Source organism: Anguilla rostrata, chromosome 17 (assembly GCF_018555375.3).
Source record: "Anguilla rostrata isolate EN2019 chromosome 17, ASM1855537v3, whole genome shotgun sequence".
Taxonomy (NCBI): domain Eukaryota; kingdom Metazoa; phylum Chordata; class Actinopteri; order Anguilliformes; family Anguillidae; genus Anguilla; species Anguilla rostrata.
In genome coordinates this window covers 2,731,371-2,756,393 of record NC_057949.1, presented here as the reverse complement: position 1 = coordinate 2,756,393, position 25,023 = coordinate 2,731,371, and the positions used below count along the sequence as shown (strand labels likewise).

The following is a 25,023-nucleotide window of genomic DNA, read 5'->3' as shown; positions in this document are numbered from 1 at the left end:
CTAATCCAGAGTTCCTGTGTGAAACATTTCACTGTTCTGAACAAGTGAACCGCCATTGGTTAGTACAGCTAATTAGCTAATTGAGCCAGGGTAACTGGTGGAAACAAAATCATGCATATACACCAGCCCTCCAGGAGTGCTTAACTCCAACTAACTCCATTCCTGCTAACACATAATAACTTTATTACTTTACTACCAACACACTCGGCAGACCTTGATTACAGCACTGTAGTTTCAACAGTTTTGTTTCTTGCTTAAATGCTTTTTCACAGTTGTTAAATGGCTGTCAGTGTGAGAAAAAGAGAGCTGCAGGCACTGCAGGTGCGTGGGTCGTTTGAAGTCGCTAACAGGCGTGTCTTTCAGTCCACAGCATTTCCTTTTCCTTGTGCAGATTCCACATGTGGCAGCCATGGAAACGAAGCCGGTTTCCACGTCAGTTACACCTTCAGATGGTTTGACAGCAAAAATCCATCATGTTACGTGAGCGTTTGGGTCACACATCTGCCAAAACAAAGAGGACCGGTCGGTTTCAAGTAAAAATCTCCACCCCTGGGAGGGTTGTCAGTGAAAATTAGGAGCCCGTCTTACTGTCACTCGTTCACAATGGTGGAGAAAGAAACTTCTGCCTGATGTTAGAAGCCTGTTCTGATGACATGGTCCCCAAAGCTAAAGAAAAGCCCCAAAACCCTTTTACTTTCACATCAGTCCACACACCCATTAATGCTGGATGATGTCTAGAGCAGTAGTGCACAAACTCAGCCCTGCATGAGCTGGTTTTTCTAACAACAAATCACTTCATCAATTAAGGTTGTTGAAAACATACTCCAGGAATTCTCCAGGAATTCTTTTCTCCGTATTTTTAACGCATTGTACATTTGGTTCGATGCCACTCGCATTTTGTCTACGAAACCATTTTCCATAAATTATTTTGTTTCAGTGATCAGGTGTCGCTTGTCAGTCTTACATTTAAGTGGTTTTAAAACAATAAGCTCTTCGAAGGAATTGTTTGCCATAAGGCACATAACCGTGCTTAAACCATTAGTTAGACTGATTGAAAATCCTGGGATGGTACATTTATCATTGCATCGATTGCTATTTTTTGACATGAAGATAAGGCTTTCGATTAACATTAAAAGTTTCTAGTGAAAAAATCACAGTTTGGCACAATTCAGAGGGTAAACTGTGATTATAAAGTAAATTGGTGCAAATAGTCGGTCCCCAGGACTGAGTTTTAAAACCCGTTTCAACCAGATTCAGTGAAAATCAGATCTAAATATACACAGAAACTACAGTGTGCAGATGCCCAATTAGGCTAGCCTTAGCAGGGTAAGGTTACCAAAGGACACAAACAAGCATATCAAATGAAGGCAAGCTAAGGGCTGAACTGGCCAATCAGAACACGTGATACATATAGCCTGGTGAGGCTCGCTAAATATCCCAGTTTTGTTTCCTTTCTGTAGCTATGCAGCAGTGCTGCAGCTATAGATTTAGCCGTCACTCTCTGTAGCAGGCTAGCGGCGTGCAGAGATGATCTTACCTAATGTACTGTCAGTCAGGGAGGTGGAGGGTGGGTGGGAACTCACTTTTAATACTTGCTTTGCTTACGGATATCAGCTGAATATCTCACATCTATATGAGATCTTTCTTTTCACAGGAAAGAATAATTGTGCGGTCCTTTCTTAAGTATGAAGAAAAGGGTGAAATTGCCGTTAATGACAGACGCTTGAAACAAAATAAACGGTAATCATCAAATTTTACCACAATGATCAGTATAATAGCAGTCTATCCAACTGTAAAATAACCGACAAGAATAGCCCTATTGATCTTCAAGCTAATATCTGTTAAATCTTTTCAGATGGCTTAAGAGAATGTAAAAGTGGAGAGTATATTATTGTTTCATTTTAAGGGGGTGTTTCACAAAGCAGAATGAAGGAGAAGGCCAGCTAACTTTCCTACATATTTTTTTTTTTTTAAATCGGGACCAATTGAATTTCACCAAATTGAGAATACTTTTGAGTTACCCGGGGAAATCTATCATATTCAAAGCCTTTGCTAACTTTTCTTTATTAAAATGTTTCAAAAATGAAAGTAACTATAACGCTTATCTGCCAACATTCTGCCAGTTTTCCTGGCCACATTGTGACAGTTTTCCTTGACACGCTCCTGCGCTGTTCTCATGGACTGTAGAGAAATACGGACAAAGTCACTGTGACATCACCCATTGACTCTCCATGGTGATAACAGCGTTTGGAAGTGAAGATTGTGGGCAGTGCCTTGATTTACAGATTGGAGCCAGAGACCGCGCAGTAGGGACGTGAAGTCCGGTCGTCCACTAGGCAGGTGAGATACGACTCGGTGGTGACGCCAACTGTCCCTGATTCAGCCACGAAATATATGTCCAAGTAATACAATAGCAAATAGGCACGTGGGGAGACATTAGACAAAGAAAAAAACACCTATTGCGATTACATTTTCTTGCAGGACAAAATGATTGACTTCGTATTCTGACCGTATTGTCACCATTGACTTACATTGAAACGAGTGGCTGAAACACCTATAGTGGAGCCAACCGCACTGGCGCTAGTGAGCAATGTCTCTCAACAAGACCAGGAAGTGAGCTTCAAAAACACAGCCTGGTTTTGGCAGCTTGGCTGTTCTTGACAGACTTTTGAATGAATCAGTGCCTCATATTCTGCTGGCATTTAAAATAGCACAGGAAAATGTCCAGTGTTAGCTCAACTCCTACTCAGTACATGTGAGTCTCTCAACATTTTACTGTGTGGGGAGCACCCTGGGCTGAGTACAAAGTGGGCAAGTCAGTATAAAATAAATGCATCTCTATCCGGTACATCCATCTCTATCTCTATCCAGTCTATCCATCTCTATCTCTATATGTTCCATCCATCTCTATCTCTATCCGGTCCATCCATCTCTATCTCTGTCCGGTCCATCCATCTCTATCTCTATCTCTATCTGGCCCATCCATCTCTATCTCTATACAGTACATCCATTTCAACATGGTCCAATAGCATCTGTACAATGTGCCCACGGGACTTCTTCTATGCTCAACTAAAAAATTCCTTGAAACCAACAGAAATGCTACTGCAAGAGCCAGCATACAAGAAATAAACTATTCACACAAATTGCATTAAGAGATAAAATCACACTGATTGCATTTACAGAGATTCCTAAATTAACATGACTATTACTTCAAATTAGAAATGAAGAATTCCAGTAAAAATGTCCATGCACAAATTACATATAACGCATGCAAATGACTGAAAATCAGGAAGCACTAAAATGCATTTTCGACTACGCTAAATCAGAAAATTTAATTAAGCATTAAAATGAAGGCGTGCTGTGTCTTTGATGAGGAAAACAGATGTTGGCATAAAACTGCAGAGTGCTCTCCCTGTTTTGAAGGAGAAGGACCTCTAAAATAACACCCAACGGAAACTCCTTTCTCATTCGCTCTCCTGACACAGCGAGTTCTCTTCAGTCACAGCAGAACTGGTTTCTCTCCATTTCTCTACCGATGTTAGTGCATAATCCTCCCTCTGAAACCGTCTCCAGCCATTAGGAAGGGTCACAAAGCCCTTAAGGTCACTGAAGGTCACTGAAGTTTGTGGCTCTTGGTCTGGTGCTTAGTGGCTTAAAAGCCACCCACCTTACTACACCTGCCCACTCTTTCTGTAGTGTCTGTTTCACCTCACACCTCCTTACTGTGCCAATTCACTAATTTCCAATGCATATTCTAATGAAAATAGATAAACGGGTACATTGGTGGCACCGGAATATCAATACCTAACAGCATTAGAAACCAAAGTTTTGTAGTTAAATTGTCATGAAAATAGAACAGAACACACCATAATTGTCCACATGCTGTGGAGAGGATGCATTGGCTTCAAAGGAAATGAAAGACATTGAGGATCATTAAACCAATATAGAACATTAAATGCATTGTTCCTGCTTCAAATATCATTGCGTAACACATAAAGTGTGCATGAGCGTAGTTTGAGGATGCTTAGTTACACTTTCCCGTGAAAAGTACATCTCTGATGTTGGCAATGGGCTTTTAAACCCTGTGAACGCAATAGCCTCCCGTTGCATCAAATGGCTCATCCAGCCAAACTCAAACTGGACAAATTCAGACTGTACCAAAGCATGAAAGCACCCTGTACCCACGAAAGCTCTTTACATTACATTACACTCGTTTAACAAATGCTCTTATCCAATATGACTTTGAATATTAGAGGACATGAGCGCATTCAGCTGATTTATATGAGCTCTTATCAGGTCCCTATTCATCAAAGACCTTGTACTGCCTCCCAACCCTTACCACTCATTTTATATTTGGTCTTCAATGTGCATTTTATTGCTAAAACTAATGGCTGCTTTTAATTTCTTTGCAGGCTCTACTGACCTGGTTCTCCATAGTTAACACACTACTAACACGTTTGACTTTGATACTGGGTTGGCGACTTTATCAGTGCTAGTAAAGTATCATTGCAGCCAAGGACAGATCTAATTATTTCTGCAGGGAAGAAAATAAGAGAAATGGCCCTTCTGAGTATCTTTCTCTTTTTTGGGATTTTATACTTCTGTGCGTTTCCATAAAATAAGGTTTAAGGTAGACAGTCCCAATCCTTTTCAATCATTTACTGACCTTTACACATCTCTAAAAAGGCCATTTAAAAGCATCCAGTTGAGGCTGCTTGGTGGCTAATTTTGTTCAGGCACTGTTCTAGTGCATGGATGGGCCCCATAGTTCAGGGAAGAGAGGATTTCGGGTGGCTGGGATGACGGCATCTCATCGCACACCAGCGACCCCTGCTGGTCGGTCAGATTGCCACGGTTTGCCTGTTGGACAGGGCGAGATGCATGTTCCCCAGCATGTGATCCATACAGGGCCGCCCGTGGCATAAACGGTCTATTTCGGTTGTTTAGGGGCACCGGAGGGATTATTTTACCAAGCGAATCCCCCCCCCCCCCCGCTGGACAGGATTGAACCGTGCTTCTCCCCCTGCTCGACGGAATCCAAAAGCACCCCCCCTCCCCCCCCGAACAGATTTTCTTAGGGCCACCAAAACCCTAAGGCCAGCCCTGGGTCCATAGACCACAGTGTGGTACGAAGCGGTGGTAGGAATGCTTGTCTGCCCTATATAGCAGAGGTTGCAGCACCGAGCGCTGATGATGAGTATGACTGGGCACTCCAAATTGAGAGAAAATCAGGAAAAAAGCATCCAGTTTCATTAGAATGCTCGTCTCATTCTAGCGGACCTTCGTCTGGCCAGTGGCCTTCTGTCCGTCCCACGTGTGACCAGGCGCAGAGTCAGCTGCAGGTGAGTGGCCTGGTGAGAGTGGGCTGTGTACGCTCTGCTTGTGTGAGTCCTGCCACCAGTCTCTTACTGCTCTGGAGTCTGATTCAGGAAAGAGACGAAGCTCTAGAACAGCTCTACCACCTGTATGGAAGTGTGGTCACCTCCCTTTGGAGAATGCAGATGGTTTTGGAGCGGCTCTTCTGTTATTCTGAACCATCGCCAACAGTGGCGCCTGCAGGATCCTCTCCCCAGGTGCACAGGTGCGGTAGATAACGTGACGTTGTTCGCAATAGGACAGTTTGAAATTAAACGAGGACGCCGGGGTCATTTTGTTTCAGATTCAGTCACATTTTTCCGTGCTTCCAGTCTGAAACTCGTCTTTATTATTCAATAAGAAAAAAAAATGCCTTGAGACTGGCAAGGCACATGCTGTGCGTACTCCTTTGTGAGTATGGCTTTGTACCTCAGGAGAAAATCCTTCAGGTGCCACTGAACACCAAATCAATGCACATGCACAAACTCAAACCTGGGTATTTTCACATCAGTTTGGTCATTTCCTTGCGCTTATCAGCCAGTAGGTCCATTTCCTTCACCATGCACCTTTAATTCCCCATTGCAATGTCAAAATGGGAGGTGGTGCAGGGGTGCAGCCAGGGATTTTGGGCCCCAAGAAAGAATCTCACATTGGGTATCCCTACCTCAGGCCACGCCATCCCTGCCTAATTACACCACAATTTTTTAATGGTCCCATTCAGTCAGGCCCCCTGGAAGTTCCTCCCATACTGCGCCCCTGCCTGGGAGGCTGAGATCTTAGTCTCATTTGTTGACAAACAACTGAACACTTACAGGGACCTCAACTCCTTAGTGGAGTGAAAAATGCAACGCAGGGTGCAGACCGAAGCTAACAGTGAAGTTTCACTGCACGCCAGGATCCATCCGGACCCTTTTCCTATAAGTATGATATATACTAGATACATACCTTTTACTTTGCTAGTCATAAAACACACTTTGGAGATGTCATATTCACAACAGTCTTTGTTAAAATGAATTAGTCTTGTGAGTGGTGTGATGTAAATTGTATCTTCTAGTAAACGTAAGCGTAATCCAGGGTTGTGCATATGTGTTGGGGTAATAGTCAGCGTGAAGAGCTGAGTTTGAACTCTCCTCATTTAATAGGTCACCTGATGTGGCCTCAATACAGTAATACTGTTTTCAAAAATTGCAAATCCATTATCCCGTGGTTTTAGGCACATACAATTAAGAGCTCAAGCTCCGCCCCTCAAACCACGTCCGCTTTCAACATTATCACATCAGCTGCAAGAACAGCAAAAGCGCCATTCCACTTCAGTCCCGCACCTGCTATTTTACCATCATTTTCAACCAAGTAATTGATTGAAAACAACTTTTTAAAAAATGCAATGTATTATTAAATAAGAAACAACATTTATCTGCCACCAAGCAAATATATTTCACAAGGATTTACAGCTGGATTTCGACTGTATTTTATTTATAGCTATTTGTGTTTTAACCAATGTGAACGTGAAATAAAAATAAAATGTACACAACCCTAAAACGCGCCGAATAACCCGGGGTTGTAAAACAGTAACCTATGAACATAATAAAACTAAATGCATGCAAATTTTATGCCCAAAATTATCAACACATCGTCACAGCATTCGGAACATTTGGAAGACGGCGTGGACGTGCAGAAGTTCCTTCACACGGTTATCAAACAATATTAGTCTAACGGGTTATATAAAACATCTATATTACACTATTTATCTTTTGTTGTTCATTCCTATGAAACCGTTCATTCTCACCACCTGCGGCTCCATTATTTTATACAAGCCGTGCAACTATGTTTTTTACAAGTCTTCTATTATCTGAACAAAACGGCATGGTTAGCCTACGTTTATTTAAAAATGCCTACAATGCTACCGCTGTCTGGTTATTATTGCTATTTTTATATTTTCGTGTCATCCGCAGACTAACAAAACAAAAGTAGCCTAGTTATGTTTCAGTTCTCGGCTACATTTCGTTATTTATACTACTATATTTTTTATATAGCTGAAAACTGAGAGTGCATTTCCTTACCTGTGAACTAAGATGATCAAACATGTCCATTTGGATCTCCTGGGTAGAAGTCGAAGGCGTCCTGGACACACTAGTTTTCTGGACCATTGATTTCTTTTTAGGTTTTAATTTCTTCTATTATTGTTTTATAACATTTTACTGTTTCAACCTAGTCATTGTCACCGAAGAGTAGACGTCCTTTTCCCGTTAGGGATGCTGCGGTGCCGTCGGTATCAGCACACATCTGTTCCTTCGTCTTGTATAGCCTTCCCTTTTCTTCGAGCGCTGACATGACGCTACGCTGATTATTCCAGCAGCAAACGGATAAGACCACGCCCCACCTATACCAATCAATCTATCACAGTTTATCGCGGCTGGTCATCACGTTTTCCCGCGATGTGACTGTCGGAAAACAAAGTGTGAGTCTATTTTTTAAATCAACAGGGCGTACAATGTTCTCTACCAGTCTTGGCGTAAACGCGCTGGGCACCGGTTGCCGTTACGCACTGTCGTTTTCCCACAATTACTATTTTTATAGACAAGTCCGACGATTATTAAACAGATACAGTTCAGTGATACATTGTGTGTCTTTGGTGTGTTTCAACTTAATGAAAATAATCAAGGGGAGGAGTCCTTTTGTATAACATTTCAGTTTCACAGTTACATTGATGTGTACTGGTCGTGCAAAAACCAAATGATGCTTGAGGTGATCCAACTTCAAGAACGACTAACTGAAAAGCGAACATAAATCTAGATCAAAGCGCTATGAAGGCACTGCAATACAAACCTGTTACTGCTGCTTAGTGAGGAGGGGGTCTGGAGCAATCCGGTGTATTTTATTCTGCTTAAGAACACGTTCGCATTTAAAGATTATATTAGTAAAACATTGTAATTGCCATATATTTGCTGTCTGGTTACTTAATTAAAGCACATGCGTAGCTATTTGGGGCGTAGTCGTAAACGCTGGACACTGTTCGTAGAATTTAAGTGACGTATCTTACTGTCCAACGAATGGACTGACACGTGTCACCACTGAAAATCTTAAATTGACACACGCTTTTTGTTGAACGATCAATATCATTAAAATGACGAGCTAGCAGCTGGTTGCTTTATCTGCTACTGGCTATGGCAATCGTAATGATAAATCTATTATCTAACCTGTGGCACATACAGTGTCCTCCAAACTATTCACACCCTTTATGAAGATTAACAAAAAAAGCGAATAAAGTACTGAGCTATAGGTCTACAATTATCAAACGTGGAAAATATTCTACTTTAAATATTCGATTGACTCAAAAAAGAAAAATTATAACTTTTATTTCCCAAAAATATCAGAAATATAATAATAATAATAATAATAATAATAATAATAAACTTTATTTGTTTAGCACTTTTCAAAAACAAAGTTACAAAGTGCTTTACACACATAAAAGAAATAAAATAATACAAGATGTAGACGACAGCTTAAGGGACACATTAAAACAAAGCATATGAACAAATTAACATGAAAATAGGAGCAGCATGAAAGAGGGCCAAACAGAGGAGCAGATACAGATACAAGGTTAAAAGAATATAGTAAATAACAGGATGTTAAAAAATATAAAAGTATAAAGAGTAAAATATAAAGAGTAGAAAAGGTATTAAGAGGCTAAAACATATTCACATCCATGCTTTAGTATTATTAGTATTTTGCATTGTTAGCATATATTTTGTATTTCCTCCACTACCATTGGTGAACATTTGGGGGGGGGGGGGGTTGATCATTCCTTTAAGCTACAAATTTTGATTGGGTTCAAGTCTGGAGACTGAGATGGCCATTGTTAAACAGTCATTTTGTGCTCAGTTAATCATTTCCTGGATGGTTTTGAGGTATGCTTGGGATCGTTGTATTGATTAAGGTTCCATTTGCAGCCAAGTTTGATCTTCCTGGCAGAGAAAAGCAGATCTCAGGCCAAAATGTCCTGGCACATTGGTTCTTGCTGCATTTCAGGATTCCACTAACATAACTGCAAAGATTCACCACCGCATCTTTCACACAAAAATGACTTTTTTTTTTCAAGTATCTTTTTTCTGACACCAAACTAACTGCTGTGGGGTTCGTGGCCAAAAAGCTCAATTATGGCCCCATTTCACCTTAACACTCAGTTCAAAATGTAATTCCCATGAAGTATAGCAAACAAACTGCTGAATGGTGCTTATTCTGACAACCGTTGCAAACAGCATGTTGGCGTGGAGGTGGCTTCTGATGGTAGATTTAGAGGCTTTGTGTCCCCAAGAAACAACCAGGTTTTTCATCCATCCATCCATTATCCATAGCAACTTATCCTGGCCAGGGGCGCGGGGGGTGCTGGAGAGCCTATCCCAGCCTACATTGGGCGAAAGGCAGGAATACACCCTGGAAAGCCCTGTGATACAATCTATCGTAGAGCACACACACACCATTCACTCACACACTCATACCTATGGGCAATTTATGAGTCTCCAATTAGCCTAGCTGCATGTTTTCGAACTGTGGGAGGAACAACCAGGTTTTGTAGATCTCAAAATAGGGTTCTTAAAATTTCCTTGCTTTTCATCTGCCTCAGGCAGATTGGGACGAGGTTGCACTTTGTGTCTTCTACCACTACCACTGTTCCGTCGGTTTTAAACGTTTAACTAGACAAGGTGGAAGGAAGGACCTTCCATTACTTATACTGCTTATCCTGTGGCCCTTTAGATGTTGGGAGGTCAACTATTTCCGTCCATTTGACTGAAGCATTCTTTGCCTTTCTACTGAGCTTTGCCTTTCCCCAGGTTGATGGGTGATATGGATCTTATATGTCTCGCCTCATTTCCAGACCCAAGTGAAACAGGAAGGCATAGGAGGCCGCTGCGCAGTTATCTTGGTTTGAGATTGACTTTAAAAATCAACACATTAAAGCAGATTTCTTTTCGTTTGGATTTCACTGAAAATAATTATTATGGATGTGAAACATTGTGACACATACCTTTTTGGACAGAGTAAATATTTATTTTCAGCAAAATGCTTTACAGCCTTTTTTCCCTCATATTTTTCGCAGGTGTGAATATTGGAGTAACGAGACGTGGATGGTGTTTTCATGGTGCTGATCTTTGGTTGGCTAACCTTCTCTTTACTCCCAATTAGTGATGCATCCTATTTAGTGTCCATCCTTTCTCAATGCTGACACCCTGTGGAAGCTGGTGGAACAGCGGCTACGCTTGTTCCTGCACCGAAAAAAGTAACTTCTTGCAGTATGCATACCGTGCAATGAAGACAAAAATAAACATGCCCACAAAAGTGGCAAAGTATATTAAGGTGCAGTTGTGCAAATCAAAGCAACATACCACATGAAACCATAGTGCTGTAACAACCAACTGATAAAATACATACTTTTTGAGTTTCTCCATCACCAAACAGGCCTGCCACTGGACTGCTTTTCATGATAATAATAACTTTTTTGTATATCGCCTTTCTCATTCCCAAGGTTCCTTGACAGAGTATAACAAAGTATGTAAATACACACCTCTATTAAGCTACAATAAGACAAATGCTTGGAGTTATTTAAACGTTTTGCACATTAAAATGAGGAAACAATGAACTTTTTGTCATTATTATTTTCAAGATTTCATATTCATATTTTCACACTTTGAGAACTGACCCAACAAATATTCTTATATTGAAAAATAATGTAAAAAACATTTTTATTGTAATTCAGAATAATGTACATAATCAATAATTCAACATAATTAATTTGAATCAGATATTATACATTGCAATATCTTGATATATTTTATCTACTTTTGTGAACAAGTAGCCTACAGTGAGAAAAAAGAAAGAAATCAGACAAAGGAATAAGCAAAAAGATGACATGTCAGCATTTGTGTACGCGTTTGTGTAACGTGCGTATGGAAATATGCGTACAGAAATATTTTTATAATGGTGTTGCACTGCATGAGACATCATAATGATAACATGAACACCAGAGTACAGAATATGTATTGGCTTGGTTTGAATAAATGGTAGATACTACTACAACGTAACTATAATTGATATCCATCCTCATAACTAAACTGTCTGTGGTGATGACAGGTTGACTCTGGCAAAGACGATCACGCAGTTTTATGCAAGATACGTGCAACTATATTAAAATAGAAATTTCGCTAATTATCACGAGAAAACATTTTTGGTCAGTTGCATTTGCACCATCCCTGTCATTTGAAATAGCATTTGCTCTAGCGAAAGACGAATGACGACAAACTATTTTGATCTAATGTAGCTACTGCCTCCCTCAACACTATTTAGTACAGTAGTTAATAACCTGTTGCTCTCAACGCTTTACCGTACTGGGGTACCGCTAACTTCTCGTGAGTTCCCACAATGCTTTGCGACAGCTGCTTTTCGGTATGTACCATGTACATAAATATATAGAGGGGATGTTTGTATTCAAGAGGTTTCCTCTCCTCAATTTGAGAATTATAGCCAACATAGTTGCATTAAAAGTCCAATGTATTTGTTTTGAATTGAAATTACAACGAGTGTTATCTTTATTTACATTCTTGGTTAAGTAGGAGCGCGGGGGTATTGTGGTAGATGATGGCTTGTTCTCTCTCTGATAATGGTAGTGCCCTACCAGACTATGTAGCTTTCCTTTCTCTGAAATAGCAGCAGCCATGAGGTAAGAAGCCCGCATTTGCTCCCCTGTAAATTAATAAAAACTCCCTTAAATATATTTCCCTTCCTGCCTCGATGATCAGTTAACAAGTTATTAAGAGAAATGGCTTTGCGGCAGAGTTACTTGTCGACATATTTGAAGTAACAAAATCACGATTTATTTGGGAACGTGCTCCTACATGTAGCTGGTTTGCTAGCGATATAAATCAACACGGGAGCCATGTTTTTAAAAGAAGCAAAGAGCGCTGGCTTCGCCGCTTTAGACATTTCCCTGTCCCTTGATTCAACGTCAAGAACAAGCACAAAATAGCTTCAAGGACTACACAAGCTCAGAGTTTTTATTTGGGTTGGTTTCTGACTGGAATGCCGTAGACACGTAATAGCGCAACAAAAAATGAGGCAATTCCTCATTGTAGGCCGTGATCAAGTGGGTAGAAGTTCTGTCATAATTGAATGTACGGAGTAGTAACAGCTAAAATTGAATGGCGTACCGGTATTTATGACTCATTTATAACGACAGCTTTCTCAGCAGATCCTGCTTCTTATGGCATGTAGACTAATGGCTAACTTGACTAATAGTCCGAAAGCAAATTACCTTAGTTAGCTTTTATTCAGGCAGTTGGCATGTCGTTGATCAGGAAACGTGGTTCGTGTTCGCCTGTCAGCTAATTATCTTGCCGCTTAGATCACCTTTGAAATGGGCCCCCTTTTAACTTTTCATTTTGCGTGGCAAGTTGGCCGTATAGAAAATAAGGACTAATCGAAATTCAGAGGTTTCTATTAATGTAACGTAGATTAGCGGATCCAATTTTCAAATCCATATAGGGTCATCATATTGACTCATTTAATTTGGTCATCTGTTCAGCTTGTCATTTTTGTATGTGAAATGTCCTATATTGCTAGATGTCTTTGCGGTTGCTGGATGCAAGCCTCAAATGCATAATGTTCGGAAGTGAATGGACTCTCTAAAGCAGTATCTGCAGGAGGAGTGATTCCTCAGCTGTGGTTCACATGCCCTTGTGTCTGTGACAGTGGACTCGTGTATTCCAGATGTGCATGTGATGCATTGATACTGCTGGGTGTTATTTTTTATATTGGAGATGGTTGTGCCTATGAGAGCCCGTGTATTTTGGAGGATAACGCTCTTCTCTCCTTTCCCAGCATGCTCAGGCTTCAGAAGCGGCTGGCGTCCAGCGTCCTGCGCTGTGGCAAGAAGAAGGTGTGGCTGGACCCTAACGAGACCAATGAGATCGCCAACGCCAACTCCCGTAAGTGTTCTCCGTTTCGTCTGCGGTGGGGGATGCATTCGAAGGTGGAGGCAGGAGAAACTTCACCAGTATCTGAAATTTAATGGCCTAGTCCCCCTTGGCCCCTTTTGAAAAGTGCTAGTCAGACTCTTCTTGTTTTCTCGTCATTGGAGTAGCCCAAAACCGTCACATGCTGCAATTACGTTTCATATTATACATGTGTACTGCAGCAGTGGGGTTCCTCCAAGCTAATTCCCCCATTGAACTCAACAGTGAAATTAGCATGGATGATAATTCCTCTCTAATTACCACTTGGAGAAACCGGCTAGTGGAATAGTGATGGTTTCTGAGAGCTTTGAATGGTCAGGATCTGTATATTGTGTCAGACAGTGAATCCTCCATATATTCTAAATGGCGCCGGAGTATTCTGGAGCAGAATGCATCACACGGCTGGACATCGGTTTAGGTGCTTTTGAAAGGGCTTCATATGAGCTTTGCGTTAAAGAAAGCCAGAGCTGAAACACTTTTAAGCACAGTGCTCCTCATGTTCTCCCAGGCAATGGCAGAGTCTGGTCAAGACGTACAGGAAACATTTGTAGTCTTATGCTGCTAGGAGAGGTTTGACCAGTTACTGAACCTAGGGGAGCACTTATTCTTTCTCCCAGGATTATTGATTTCAATTTTTTTTTTTTGATGAGTGGATATTGGAAGTTGTAACGTTTGCTGTTATTTGCTATGTCACCTCGCCTTTTATCTATACTAGGACCTATTTTATAATCAAATTTAGATTTGACTGACTGCTAAGCTATAGCTGTCAGTGGGTCATTTTTCAGAATTAGTATATGCTGTTCGTAGCCTATTTATGTACTGATCCAAAGGAAAGATGTCTAGTTTTATGAAGTCGGTGACGTGTTTTAAAATAGCTGTTGTACATAATTCACAAATTAATTGGCCCACATTTCTAGATTTTCTGCCCCTAGACCAATTTTGCCTGGTGATGACCCTGGTTTGTGATGGAAGCGTGACATTAGATGTCGTAATTGGTGATAACAGCTTTTCTCATTGGTCATAGCAGCTTATGTCATTGGTCAGAAGAGCTTATCTCATTGGTCATTTTTTTAAGCCTGTTTCTGCAGGCACACAGACTTGGAATAAAAAATCTATTTTATTCATTTTTCCCCAGCTGACCAGGGCCGGTATATGGGTGTGTCAGTAATAATTCAAAATTATTTGTTCCCAACAGGGATCTTGATAAGTGACTGGACTCTAACATAAATTCCATTATAGGTGACTAACACTGCCTTCACAATCTTGTGCCTTATAATTAAGTATGCCGGTTATAAATTAGGGATGTGCCAACTCCAGTTTTTCATGGTCAACTTTTCAGCGGGTGGATGGAACGATTAGTCAGTGTGTGCAAAAATTCCTAAATTCAAATAGGCTCTCTGAACACTAAATAACAGTAAAATAACTAAAAACAGTAACGAATATCTTCTGTTAACTATGAAAAACAACTGCCGACTGCTCCGTTTGATTCATGGAATACATTTTTTTCAGATAAATTGGCAATATCGGCGACGTTGGAAACTATCCTAACTGCGTTGGCAGCAGACCAGTCATTTTCACAGGAAATGGCCATCTGTGCCCATCTAAAATTGGCTTTTATTTAAATGGAATTTTCTTGCCAATTTCAATAAAATTTTCAATATTTTCCTTAAGCAGCTTGAAATTGCGTTTAGATTTTACGATGCAGGAAAAACCCTGTGTTGGATATCATTACCGGGATTGGTTAAATATAGTTTGATCAAATCAGTACTAGCCGACGAATACATTTGACCGTGTCTGCACTACCCGGCTAACAAAATTCAGTTGAGATCGAGCGGATATTAAATCAGCATTGTAGCAAGATGGCAGCTGAGTATGAACTTGGCGTCTCTGGTGCAAGCTCAGAAGTGACTGTGAAAGTGCGTCCAGTCCTCCCTCTGAACGGTCCCGTTGACCACCGGTGACCGCTGTTCTGACCGAAAAACCGCGGTCGAACTTTGCATAGGCGCTGGCGTGAATCCAGAACCCATTTTGACCTGCGCCCTCCCCTGCAGTGAGTCAGGCTCCTCCCCACGGGACCCCGCCCCTTTCCGCGCCCCGTTTCTGTTGTTTTGGTTATGTAGGTTGCCATGGCGATTAACAGGATGTACGTAGTCCTGTGAGCGCGTGCGCATTGCTATTTGTGCCAGGCGTATGACACGGTGTGGCACTTGTGCGCTTGGGTTTCGCCTTTCTTAGAGCCCCTTGTTTTTTGAAAGTTTGAAAAGCCTGTCGAGAAGCTCAATCGCAGTGCGTATGGAGTTTTCTCCATATTCCATCATAATCAGAACTTTATATGTGTGTAGGCTGGCTCCACCCCCCCCCCACCTGCTCAGGGTTATTTACTCTGCCAGGTGTTACTCTTGCTGTAATGCCCCCCGGTGCGCCTGTGTCCCCTGTGCTCTCCTGTGTTTACTGTGTATGAGGGGCTTGTGCGTTAATGCGCCTTGTCTCCGTGTAAAAGGTGCACATTAACTGTGTTTACTGTGTAAGTGGTATGTGCTAACATGTTAACTGTTGACAGTGTAAGTGGTGTGTATGCTAACATGCTAGCTGTGTTGACGGTGTGAGTGGTACGTATGCTAACATGTTAAGTGTGTTGATGGTGTCTGGTGTATGTGTGTGTGTTAAAGTGCTTCCCTCTGCCCCTCGCAGGCCAGCAGATCCGTAAGCTGGTGAAGGATGGTCTGATCATCAGGAAGCCCGTGACGGTGCACTCGCGCGCTCGCTGCCGCAAGAACACGCTGGCACGCCGCAAGGGCCGCCACATGGGCGTCGGTGAGTCCTGACGCACTTCCTGTCTCTGAGTCATGCGCTTCCTGTCTCTGGGAGTGATGCGCTTCCTGTCTCTGGGAGTGATGCGCTTCCTGTTAGTGATGTGTTTCCCGTCTCTGGGAGTGATGCGCTTCCTGTCGCTGGGAGTGATGCGCTTCCTGTCGCTGGGAGTGATGCGCTTCCTGTCTCTGGGAGTGATGCGCTTCCTGCCTCGTGGAGTGATGCACCTCCTGTCTCTGGGAGTGATGCACAGTCATGCACTTCAAATAAATGATCTGAACAATGTAATTAAGAGCAGACACCGCCATGAAATCCCGTAACGGATCTGGCGTCATGGTAACCTGCGCATGCCCCTCCCCCAGGTAAGAGGAAGGGTACGGCCAACGCCCGCATGCCGGAGAAGCTGTCCTGGATGCGCCGCATGAGAATCCTGCGCCGCCTGCTGCGGCGCTACCGGGAGTCCAAGAAGATCGACAGGCACATGTGAGTCGCCCCGCTCGCTCCCGTCGCCCGGGCGACACGCGACGCGGTCAGCCGCGTACGCAGCCGCGCCTCTCCCGGCTCCTTATCGCCCACGGAAACGGCCAGCCGTAAGCTTAAACGAGTCTCACCACCGATTAGAACCTACATTCCATCCTTCCTTATTTGTGGAATTCTTCAAGAAAAGATTTAGTATACTTAAAGCGCCTACTTTTTAAAAAAAACTTTGGAAGATTTATCTGGACTGTACTTTTTAAGGCAATCAACTGGACCAAAAAAAAATAGAATTCAGATTTTGCATTCTAGAGATAAAATTATTAGAATAATTATTGCCAAATTTGCAGAAATGTTTACGCGTTCTTGTTATGCTTGTTATGTTCACAAGGGGGCGCAAGAAGGTTGCGAAAGAATGTAATGTTCCATTTCAAAGATTTCACCTAGGTCTGTAATGGTCAGCGTGAGAAGAAGGTGGGGTTGGTTAACCCTTGTTTCATATAGGTAAATTGACTGACAGTATTACCGTTTGTGATAAGGACCTGAAGATTAAAACAAAGCTTGATGTCATTACTTGAAAAGCTTTCACCTCATAACATTACACATGAAGACATACATTATCTATTTTAACCTGCGTATTTTTGACCCCAATGCTCTGATTCTGTAAGAACACCTCAAGGAACGAAACGGCATGCATTGTAATGAAAAACAGCTCAGTTTGTTCGGCACAATCCGTTCAGAGATCATTTGCCAAAAACACAAGATGATCCACTTGGTTAGAGCCGAGTACTGCATGTTATTTACAATGTTTTCTTTTGGCTAAAAATACCTTCCGCTTGAACAGAACAGAACAGAGTGCTCTGGGCCCATGGTCATGAAGCATTGTAGAGCAGGAGTGCTGATCTGGGATCAGTTTGGGCCTTTAGCTCATAATGGGTACGGTTAGGCTATGGACCAGGGAGAACTGATCCTAGGTCTCCATTCCTACTTTGCAAGGTTTTATGAATATGGCTTTCCATATTGCATTCTATTCATCGGCCTCTTGCTGCAGAACATTGACCGGTAATGGTAATTTAAAAAAATATATTTTCAAAATCCGATTGCCTGTGCACCAATGAAAAAAGTGCTATTCCAAAGCAAGAGGTGTTTCTTGAAACATGGAACACATTTTCAGCATGCACATATAAAAAGATTGCATATTCAAATTATTGATATGTAATTCTTAATTAATTTTAATTCTGAAATACAAAAAATGTATCTTGTGGTGAGGGATATTCGAATATCGTACGTGAATTTGATCTCGTATCCCAAAAGGCTTTTAGGTGATCTGAATTTTTCCTGTGCCCATTTTAAATTTAATTGCGAGAAATTTAATTGTGGGATCCCTTTGGGTGAAGAGCGCTATGTGAAATTAAACTGCTTAATTGGCAGATGCCGCTGCACGTCTTTTAAACGAAACATTTCTGCCGCAGGAAACTGAACTTGCTGAACTCCTCCCATAACTGAGGTCGGTTAGTTTTGCAGTCCACATACCTTGCCAGGGATGAGCTACTTTCGAACAGCGTTTCAGTTGGTTTTCAAACCCTGAATGCGTTGAGCTGAAGTGGAGGTCTCCGGTCTGCCGCGATACGTTGGGTCACCCCGCAGAGCGGGTGGGGAGGTTCGGCTGCGGGGCCCAATCCCGGCGGCCCCCCGGAGGCGCTCGCGGCGGGAAAATCGGGCGGGGGGCCACAAGGTGTCCGCGCAGGCCGTAGACCCGCTGGTCACCGCCCTCTGTTTTGGGGCCCCCAGGTACCACAGCCTCTACCTGAAGGTGAAGGGTAACGTCTTCAAGAACAAGAGGATCCTGATGGAGCACATCCACAAACTGAAGGCCGACAAGGCGCGCAAGAAGCTTCTGGCGTAAGTACCGCCCCCGACCAGAGGGGGTGTGTGTGTGTGTGTGTGTGTGTGTGTGTGTGTGTGTGTGTGTGTGTGTGTGTGTGTGTGTGTGAGCTATACACTGTGTGTGTGTGTGGGCTGTGTGTGCCTCAGCCCAGAGAGTGTGTGTGTGTGTGTGGGCTGTGTGTGCCTCAGCCCAGAGAGTGTGTGTGTGTGTGTGTGTGTGTGTGTGTGAGCTATACACTGTGTGTGTGTGGGCTGTGTGTGCCTCAGACCAGAGAGTGTGTGTGTGTGTGAGCTATACACTGTGTGTGTGTGGGCTGTGTGTGCCTCAGCCCAGCGAGGGTGTGTGTGTGTGTGTGTGTGTGTGTGTGTGAGCTATACACTGTGTGTGTGTGGGCTGTGTGTGCCTCAGACCAGAGAGTGTGTGTGTGTGGGCTGTGTGTACCTCAACCCAGAGAGTGTGTGTGTGTGTGTGAGCTATACACTGTGTGTGTGTGGGCTGTGTGTGCCTCAACCCAGAGAGTGTGTGTGTGTGTGTGTGTGTGTGTGAGCTATACACTGTGTGTGTGTGTGGGCTGTGTGTGCCTCAGCCCAGAGAGTGTGTGTGTGTGTGTGAGCTATACACTGTGTGTGTGTGGGCTGTGTGTGCCTCAGCCCAGAGAGTGTGTGTGTGTGTGTGTGTGTGTGTGTGTGTGTGAGCTATACACTGTGTGTGTGTGGGCTGTGTGTGCCTCAGCCCAGAGAGTGTGTGTGTGTGTGTGTGTGTGTGAGCTACACACTGTGTGAGTGTGGGCTGTGTGTGCCTCAGCCCAGAGAGTGTGTGTGTGTGTGAGCTATACACTGTGTGTGTGGGCTGTGTGTGCCTCAGACCAGAGAGTGTGTGTGTGTGTGTGTGTGTGTGTGTGTGTGTGTGTGAGCTATACACTGTGTGTGTGTGGGCTGTGTGTGCCTCAGCCCAGAGAGTGTGTGTGTGTGTGAGCTATACACTGTGTGTGTGTGGGCTGTGTGTGCCTCAGCCCAGAGAGTGTGTGTGTGTGTGAGCTATACACTGTGTGTGTGTGGGCTGTGTGCCTCATACCAGAGGGTGTGTGTGTGTGTGTGTGAGCTATACACTGTGTGTGTGTGGGCTGTGTGTGCCTCAGCCCAGAGAGTGTGTGTGTGTGTTCGGTGTGGTAGACGCGGAGATGGCTTTGCAGGCGTCACAGCTTTGTGTTATATTACACACAGATTGCACGCATACGTGCGTTTGAAGTACTTTCCGTTTCTGATTGTGGCCCCATCGTTCTGCAGTGCCTGCCCTAGACACACTCCTACTGTGGCAGGAATTCCAAGCTCCATTACATTACATTTATTTCCCAGAGGCTTTTATCCAAAGTGACGTACAAAAAGTGCACTTCATGGTCATGGACAACTACAAAACACAGGTTCAATAAGATACAATACTTATTTTGTACAGCCAAGAACACAGTTTAGTTCACACAGTGAACACTACTCTGAGTTAACCTCTGCAAAGCCAACTAGGCAGAATAAAACGCTACAGTATTAGGACAAATACAAATTACCAATAAGTGCTGGGATGGGGGAACATGCAACGAGTGTCATGAAGGGGGGGGGTGGATTTAGAATGAAATATACAGAGTGGTGGTAGTTAGTCCAGGTATAGTCAACTGGTGTACAGGTATACTAACTTCAGACCACGGGACCACCTCCAGTCCTGGAGGGCCGCAGTGTCTGCAGGTTTAACTCCAGTCCTGGAGGGCCGCAGTGTCTGCAGGTTTAACTCCAGTCCTGGAGGGCCGCAGTGTCTGCAGGTTTAACTCCAGCCCTGGAGGGCCGCAGTGTCTGCAGGTTTAACTCCAGTCCTGGAGGGCCGCAGTGTCTGCAGGTTTAACTCCAGTCCTGGAGGGCCGCAGTGTCTGCAGGTTTAACTCCAGCCCTGGAGGGCCGCAGTGTCTGCAGGTTTAACTCCAGTCCTGGAGGGCCGCAGTGTCTGCGGGTTTACCCGTCCTGGAGGCGCAGGTGTGCAGTTTAACTCCAGTCCTGGAGGGCCGCAGTGTGTGCAGGTTTAACTCCAGTCCTGGAGGGCCGCAGTGTGTGCAGGTTTAACTCCAGCCCTGGAGGGCCGCAGTGTCTGCAGGTTTAACTCCAGTCCTGGAGGGGGCGCAGCGTCTGCAGGTTTAACTCCAGGCCTGGAGGGGGCGCAGCGTCTGCAGGTTTAACTCCAGTCCTGGAGGGTCACAGTGTCTGCAGGTTTAACTCCAGTCCTGGAGGGGGCGCTGTGTCTGCAGGTTTAACTCCAGTCCTGGTGGTTTTCCTGTAAATCAGCTGCAGGTTTGGACTGGATGCGAGTGCCTGGGGTGATGCTGCACTGGGAGCAGTGTCAGCGTTTTTCACTCAGTGTTGTGGTAAAGTGAACCTGCGTCCTGTCGCGAGCTGACGGTAACCTGAGGCACCGAAACCCAGGAGGTCGGAGGGAACTCCGCCCCTGGATCCCTCCACCCACTGCTCTCCCTCCGGACGACCGTTTTTAAATTTGAATTCCATGAACTCTGAACACTAGCAGTTTTTCTAACCCTTTCACTCTCGACTGCGCCTTCCCCTCCTCCTTCCCCCCTCCATCCCTCCCTCGCTCCAGGGACCAGGCCGAGGCCCGTCGCTCCAAGACGAAGGAGGCGCGCAAGAGGCGCGAGGAGCGTCTGGCGGCCAAGAAGGAGGAGATCATCAAGACCCTCTCCAAGGAGGAGGAGGCCAAGAAGTGAGCTCCTCCCTCCTCCGAGCGCTAATAAAAGTGTACAGAAAGCCCAGCCCCCCCCGTCTCTCCGAGTCTTCATTCCCACCCCCTCCCCCCCCCGCGCGCGGGGCGTTAGCCAGCGCGCGTACGAAACTGCGCCAACGCCCGTAGGCCTGGCAGGGCCTCAGGCCTGTCCTCCGCTTCACGTTTTATACCGGTCTGGCGTTCGGACCGGACGAGCCCGAACGTCAGAGTCAGGGTGCCGCATTCAGCTGGGGTTTTCAAAAGCTCCGCCTTCTGATCCATCAAGCTTCAGTATACTGAAGAGACTCGGGCGTCCGGCGATCGATTTATTCCTGAGTGAACTCGGCGCTGTCGATAGGGAAGCGCTCAGCGAGCCAAGCAACCATTTAAAGTTTGATAACGTTGGCCAAAAGCTGGAATGCACTACAGTGTCTGTTTACATACAGCCGGAATAGACAACGAACGTAAGAACAAGCGTGAGGTATCTGTGGCTTTGCTGTCTTGCGATACCTAGCACTGTGTTTGGATTTGGCTAGCGCAGCTAGGTAGCTAATGGCAAACTCGCGCTCCTTGTTATTTTAGCACTTGAGTGTTTTACGGCGGATGAATATTGGTACAAACTGCTGTGTTTGTGTGCCGCGGTGCAGAGCAGCAGTTATCCAATCCAAACCAATTTTATTTGTTAAGCACTTTAAAACAGCCATGGCTGACCAAAGTGCTGTACAGAAGAATAAATACATTGCAAAATAAACATCATAGCTATAGTCATATAGGTCATACAATCGGAGAAATAAATAGGAAAAAATAAAATAAAATAAATAGGATAAAATAAGGAATAAAATAAAGTCACTGTCTTGCTAGGAGTCAAAAGCCAAGGAGAAGAGGTGGCTTTTGACGAGGGATTTAAAAACAGACAGAGAGGAGGCCTGTCTGATGTGCTGAGGCAGGTTGTTTCATAGTGTTGGAGCTGCAACAGCGAAGGCGCGGTCCCCTCTGAGCTTCAGCTTAGTTTTAGGCACTCTCAGGAGCAGCTGATCAGCTGACCTGAGAGAGCGAGTAGGTGTGTAGGGAGGTCTCGTTTCAAATCGCATCACTCACGCTCACTGTGATGGATCAGGAGGGTACAATACTACCGCTGCTCATCTGGAATACTGTTCATAATGGGAACTAGGACTGAAATTCTGGCACTGTATAATTTGGTTGGGTAGCTGTTTAGGGGTAGGTTAAATCTGGTCATGTGAAAATAAGTCACAAGAAAGCAAAATTAATAATCAGAATGTAATCATGCAAATAAGAAAAATAATTCAAGTTTTTTTAAAAACCGGTACACAATCTTAAAACTGGAAATGGGGTGTAAATTATCTGAGAATTTTTTCAAATGTTTTTTCTCCCTTCACATACAGTGCTGTAAAAAAGTATTTGCCACCTTGGTTCCTCTATTGTTGCATATTTATCACACCGAGTAGTTTGTCTGGCAAAATGTAATATTAGACAATGGAAATCAGCGTAAGCACAAAACACTTTTTTCGTCATTATTTTAATGAGGAAAGTTATCAGACACCCATATCACCCATGTGAAAAAGAAATGCCCCCTTAAACTTAACTGGTTGCACCACCTTTAGCAGCAATAACTGCAACCAAACACTTCCTATAATTTGGTATCAGTCTTTCACTTCACTGGAGGAATTTTAGTCTTCTCTTCTTTGCAAAACTTCTTTAATTCAGACAAATTGGTAGCTTTTTGAGCATGAACTGCACGTTTCAGGTCCTGCTACAACATCTCTATTGGGTTCAGTTCAGGACTTTGATTTGGCCACTCCAAAACATTGGGTTTTTTTCCCAGCCATTCAGATGTGAGCTTCTTTTTGTGTTTTGGATCATTGTCTTGCTGCATGAACCAGTTACGCTTCAGCTCACGGACAAGAATTTTTGGTAAAAGCATTACAGGGAGGCAGTTGAAGTATGCAGTTGGCCACTGTGTAAAGGCTGCTTACAATCGCCCCCTCAGTCACAGTGGCTGCGGTGCTCTGCATCCAAATGCGCGGTCCAGTCCTATTCCAGCCTTAAAATATTCACACGCTTTGGTGTCCTTGAATCGACGCACCGATTATCAAGCTTGTCGCTCGGTGCTTCTGGTTAAATCTCCGTTATGTCCACTAAACAACAGACGAAGGTTTGCTCGGAACACGGCAAACTTTAGAACGAACATTTCCGTTGAAGGTGAAACGTAGCAAAACGTTATTTACGTTTGTTAAATGTAGCCTGCGAGTCTACCGCACTTCAACACTGTTGGCTTTCCCCCCACTGGGGTAGGGGCAGGTTTAATTAAGTCAGCCGTGGTTCCAGGGGGTTACCTCTGCATTTCCCCCTCCCAATAATTTTGCCTACCAGGTATCCATGGTTACCTGGGACGTGTTTAAGGGATTGATACAATGAAGTTATAAACTGAAGGACTGAATGACTGCAATCGTGTCAGGTGTGATGCCCCCTTTATACAAGCCAGAATGGCGCGCTGCTTTTGGGCTTAATTAGGTTATGGCATTGAAATGTGTCTGCCCCAAACCTCTTCCTGTTAATTAATTACATGATCCAGTTTTTACAGGAATAGTTCCCGGATTTTTTATTGCGAATTTAGTATAGTTTTCGATTGGCCCAGACGTGGTTTGTGAGCGATGAAGAATGTTTGCGACACAAACAGAAGTTTATAAAGACCTGTTGCCTTTACAGTGGCGGGCATCGGAGCATTCAGGGGCTTGTTGTCTAAAGCAAGAAAATACACTTCAGGTAGGCTACCTCCAGAGCAGTGTACAGTGATGATATGTTGCCAGAGACTGTACAAATTGTCAGATTAATGTTATAGCATTTCTTCACAATTAAAAGCGTGAAAGTCCGTTTTCATACAGTTTCCTGCATGACACCTGCCTTCTCAGTTTCATTAATTACCGAGGATCGGTGTTGTAGCCCAATGTTGCTACAGGAACTCAACGCGCTATGCCACAATTCATTGAGCACAGGTTGCATGGCCATAGGAAATGGTTCCTACCAAAGCAAGAATAAAAGCCTTTTTAAAACAATAATATTGGGCAATATACAAACTTTAACTCAAACTAAATATTTATAAATATATTATTTATATTATTTTCTTATAAGAAAAGAAACAGAAAATGAGGTATACCTTTAACCATCTCCAGGGCCCTCCCATATACAGCCTAAGATTTCACTAAGTGAAAAAACTCTTGTAGCTGTGATTTGTGATACTACACTAATGTTGGTTCAAGACCATAAATTACATCCTGTGCCCTAGCGTAACACCGTGTAACATTCCATGCATTTATAGCATGTTCGGTGGTAGCTATGGTAATTGTTTTTGTGTGCGAAAACGCAAAAAAAAAAAAAAATGGAAGCACGTGTTCACAACCTGTTAAGAGGGTTACTCCTCTTGTATTAGGAAGAATGACTTGCAGATCCAGTTGAAACTTTTAATAATTTGTATATATTGAAATTACATACCCAGTACTGTTATTTTAGAGAATCTGACTTGCATATTTTCAGATTAGATTGGTGTTTCTCATGACAAGACGTGTGCGTCACAATGTTACGGTTGAGAATATGACAAAAAATATGGAAAAGGATTTGCCATTGAATGTAGGCTATTTATGCATGCTCAGAGAAGAAATTCTGCAGTTATTTAAATGAGAAAGCTGCCTTGATTAGTTGAAAATAGCATCAAAACGCACT

At 43.5% G+C, this 25,023-nt stretch overlaps 2 protein-coding genes across 5 annotated transcripts in view; one reads left to right on the top strand and one right to left on the bottom strand.

The window, feature by feature from the left end:
* LOC135243269 (voltage-dependent L-type calcium channel subunit beta-1-like) overlaps nucleotides 1-7,843 on the bottom strand; it is a 71,116-nt gene extending 63,273 nt beyond the window's left edge. Inside the window, exon 1 of one of the 4 annotated variants that reach the window (XM_064314964.1) lies at nucleotides 7,416-7,843. In XM_064314964.1, coding sequence (XP_064171034.1) covers nucleotides 7,416-7,502 — 87 coding nt within the window. In that variant the 5' untranslated portion in view covers nucleotides 7,503-7,843. The remainder of the gene's footprint in view (nucleotides 1-7,415) is intronic. The other 3 variants (XM_064314968.1, XM_064314963.1, XM_064314967.1) reach the window with 3 other exon arrangements.
* A 4,092-nt stretch (nucleotides 7,844-11,935) lies between these two features.
* LOC135243512 (large ribosomal subunit protein eL19-like) lies at nucleotides 11,936-21,334 on the top strand. The gene is made up of 6 exons (XM_064315395.1): nucleotides 11,936-12,070; nucleotides 13,228-13,334; nucleotides 16,053-16,175; nucleotides 16,535-16,655; nucleotides 18,438-18,548; nucleotides 21,166-21,334. The coding sequence occupies exons 1-6, from the start codon at nucleotides 12,066-12,068 to the stop codon at nucleotides 21,287-21,289; spliced, it is 591 nt and encodes a 196-aa protein (XP_064171465.1). The 5' UTR covers nucleotides 11,936-12,065; the 3' UTR covers nucleotides 21,290-21,334.
* Nucleotides 21,335-25,023: the final 3,689 nt, after the last annotated feature.